Consider the following 4,114-nt stretch of genomic DNA (forward strand, 5'->3'; position numbering starts at 1 on the left):
GAGACAGAAGCTGGCTGCAGAACCTGGATAGAACATGGCAAGAGAACCTGACTAGAAACTGGCGACCGAACTTGGCCGGAGAACCTACAGAACCTGGCAATAGAACCAGGCAAGAGAACCCAACCATGCTGATCAACTGAATGCTGCCTCTGTGTCGTTCCTTCTTCGCCGACTCCGTCTACACCTTTGGGAACCCCTGGATGTGCTGGGGTTGGACCCCAGCATTTAAGTATTTATTTCCAAATATTAGTGATTTCTAAACACAAAAAGTGGATTGTGTGCATATGAAGGGGTTGGGGTATTGGTGTGGAAAATAACTGGGAGGTGGCAAAAAGTGTGTTAGTCATTGCCACCAGCCGAATTTACTGAGTTAACATGGCCAAGGTGATTTTTAAGAACATTAACCTGAATCTGAACCATCATTCTAAGTTCGTAAAAACACTCAAATATGAAGTTTTAAGTATAGTATTGAGACTGATTTATCAATGTTACTTAGTATAAAAAAAGTCTAAATATTTTAATATGTCCAAACATTTTCTCCAGAAACATTTAAAATTATTTTACAGGTCATTTTGTCAGTCCTATGATATGAAACAACATTCTACCAAGGTTTTTCGTGATATTGTGAATGCACTGGGCTCTTTTATCCAATCATTGTTTCTTGTCCCTCCTACTGGAAATCCTGCTACTGCAAACCAAGCTGGTAAAGGCTCATTCATATTTTCATTTTTATGTTCTGTCACAGTTTACAGTAATCACTAGTCTGAGAAGATGTTTTATAGATATCCTTGACTAGAGAAATGTAATTACTTAAATGTATTATATCTATTTTATAACATTTTGTTATATTCATTTATAATATTTTATATTTTATATATGAGTGTAAAGACACATAAAGAATAAGTTGAGCTCACATTGGCAACTGTGTTTATTTCTCTCAGAATATGTTTTCTGATATATATGTTTAGTTACTCTAATCACATAACAAAAGTTTAGATGCTAATCTTCATTTTAGAACTTACCTCATTTGGTGTCTCACTTTAAAAAGTCTGGTTATTATGTTAGATCTTTTAATCTCTCTTTTAACAAAACAGGTGAACTTGATTTAAGTTTGGCAAACAATGTCTTCTTGTTTCCCTTCTTTTCCACTTTTTACTGTCTGATCAGTGGCTTTTTATTTTTTATTCTCACCTCTGATAAAAAGTGATTAATGAAAGGTATATTATAAAGTTTGTATTTTTACTTATTAGAAAAAAGGAAATGGTGCTTTGATGAAAGAGGGATACTCTCTAATAGCCAAAGTAGGATTGATAAATTTCATTTTTTTGTATAATATCCATTTATATAACATAATTTTAAAAAATTGATCAGGTATTTAATATTATTGATTTGTAATTAAGTAGTAACATGGTATCTTTGTTTTCATCCCTTAATCCAAAAGGAAACAATAATGCAGGTGGCACTGTCTCAGCACCAGCTAACCCGGGAATGTTGGGGATTGGTGGAGGTGTTACTTTACTACCAGCCTTTGAATATAGAGGAACTTGGATACCTATTCTGACTATAACAGTACAAGGCAGTGCTAAAGCAACATAGTAAGTAGTAATAGCATTATTTTGTAAGGAAATATATTGTTGGGAATGATATTTTATCCTAAAATGTTTCTCTCTGCATTATATTTTAAATTCAGACTTAGTATTTTAAACACATTTTAGAACTAATTATCTTTTGCCGTATTTTGAGAAATTATTTAAGACTGGACTTTTTTTTTTTGGTACTATTTGTAGGTTGTTAGCAGCATTATAAAACAAAACGTGATTTCTTTACCTAAGGACCTATTCAGCTATCTGTATGGAGTTTTAAGTATATGGCTTGATTTCACACCATGTGAACTTAGGTTCTGTAATACTAGCAAATTAGTTCACCTTTTAGAAAATTTAGTTTCCTTATCTGTGAAAAGAGACTAGAGATATATTAACTTTTCAGCCAGAAATTATTGGGTATTCTTTTGCACATGGATTAATTAGTATGTTCACATTGGAGCTTCCCTGTTGAATTGGTGTCTTTCATTAATTCATTGTGAGGTTCCGTCTAAAATTATTTTCACTATTTTCTTTGGAAGCAAGGCACAGATATAAATCTTAATTGTGTGTTCTGTTCTTTTAGACTTTTAAGTGTGTAATAATTTGAAAAGTTAACTGATGTATAGACAAAAGTAGTTTTGACATAAGTATTGGTAACATTCTTTTAGATTTATTTCAATATGGCTTTCTTCAAAGTTGGGCTTGTGACGCTTTTTGCAATATGACCTTAAGTTTAAAATATTTAAATAAATGTGTTACGTTTTATTTAAAAGTAGAATTGATGTAGTAATTCTAATAAAATAGCACTGAAATGGTTAGGTAAGAAAGTGTGGGCTTTGTTTTAGGTTTGTGATATAAATAAAAAGTATAGATTACCTTTGTCTCTTACCTATTTTAGAACTTAAAGTCTATACCATAGAATTTGGGAATTAGAATTTTTTATATTTAGGACTATTTTTATCTGTTTTAATTGCATTTTACCAGTAGGTTATATGTTCTTTAAAAATAGAGATTTGTTAAACAAGATGCTTAACATTTATTGGTTTAGTACAGTGATGGCGAATGTTTTGAGTTCGGCGTGTCAGCATTTTGAAAAACCCTAACTTAACTCTAGTGCCGTGTCACATATAGAAATTTTTTGATATTTGCAACCATAGTAAAACAAAGAGATATTTTTGATATTTATTTTATATATTTAAATGCCATTTAGCAAAGAAAAATCAACCAAAAAAATGAGTTCGCGTGTCACCTCTGACACGTGTGTCATAGGTTCGCCATCACTGGTTTAGTATGTGACTCTATGAGGTTAATTAGTCTGATAAGGATTAGACCCAAAAACTTTACCCATTTAAGTAAATTTCTTGCTCAATAATATACATATATTTTTATTGATTACCTGAATTTTACAATGCTCAGAGTTGCCACTTCTTAGGGGTTAAATTGATAGGCTTTAGAATCAGACTTGGGTTAAAAACTGCTGATTAATAACTGTATTGCCTTAGTCCATCATCCAGGGTTTTTGTAAGGAGTTAAATGAGATAATCCTATATAATAATAGACAAACATGGTAATTAACCGTAGCTCCGACATGCTTCCCATTGGCTAATCAGGGTGATATGCAAATTAACTGCCAACAAAGATGGCGACTGGCAGCCAGGCAGCTGAAGTGAACAGGAGGATTGCTTGCTCCAGTGATGGAGGAAGCCAAGGTTCCCCGCCTGCCAGGCTCTGAGCTGCACTCTAAGAATCAATGTTGCAATTATAGAAGCTAAACAAACCCCAGAAACCTGGGCGGCGGTCAGTGCTTGAGGCTGTCCGTGGTGTGGGATCCCGATCCATGACTTGGCGGGCGGGGGGCAGCGCTGGAGGCTGTCCGCAGTCCTGGGACCTAGATCTGTGACCCTGCCGGGCGGGGGGCAGTGCTTGAGGCTGTCCGCGGTCCCGGGCCCCGGATCCGTGACCCTTCCCAGCGGGTCGGCAGCTTGCACAGGGGCGGATTGGCCGGGGTTGGGCAGGGCAGGACAGCAGCGCAGAGAGCCTCTGGACAGGGGAGGCAGGCCGGCGGAGGGCAGCCTGTACTCCCCACATGGCGGTGGTGACAGCTGTGAGAGTGCCAAGTGGAGCCTGCAGGCTGAGCTGAAGTAGCGCCTGCAGGCCATCAGCGCCCAGGAGTGGCTGCGCAAGATCCACCTCCTGTCCCAGAAGGTGCAGGATCGCTTGCAACAGTTCCAAAACAAGGCGTGCACAAGTTCCCTCCGTCTCTCTACCGCACTTCCATCAACCCGGCATGCCTAACACACCCACAGGATGTGGACACATCCCCTCTGATGCGCTCATGTCCTTTGGAGAGTGTCTGGGTGTTCTGGGTGCTGAGGGTGAGCGCCTGTGAGATGACAGTGAGAGGGCGGAGTGGTGATGCCCTGTTCCCACAGAGGCCAGTGCAGCTACGAGATCACCTCTGGGGGGTTAATGCAGGTGCTGAGGCAGGAGCAGTTGCAGACAGACACACCTGGGGGGCGGGGGCGGGCCTC

The 4,114-nt window shown here is 38.6% G+C and overlaps 1 protein-coding gene across 1 annotated transcript in view; it reads left to right on the forward strand.

The window, feature by feature from the left end:
- Positions 1-4,114, forward strand: part of MON2 (MON2 homolog, regulator of endosome-to-Golgi trafficking) — a 115,585-nt gene that overhangs the window by 47,621 nt on the left and 63,850 nt on the right. Inside the window, exons 10-11 of the mRNA XM_006767132.2 lie at positions 567-703; positions 1,442-1,595. Coding sequence (XP_006767195.1) covers positions 567-703; positions 1,442-1,595 — 291 coding nt within the window. The remainder of the gene's footprint in view (positions 1-566; positions 704-1,441; positions 1,596-4,114) is intronic.

Source organism: Myotis davidii, unplaced genomic scaffold (genome assembly GCF_000327345.1).
Source record: "Myotis davidii unplaced genomic scaffold, ASM32734v1 scaffold402, whole genome shotgun sequence".
Lineage (NCBI taxonomy): Eukaryota > Metazoa > Chordata > Mammalia > Chiroptera > Vespertilionidae > Myotis > Myotis davidii.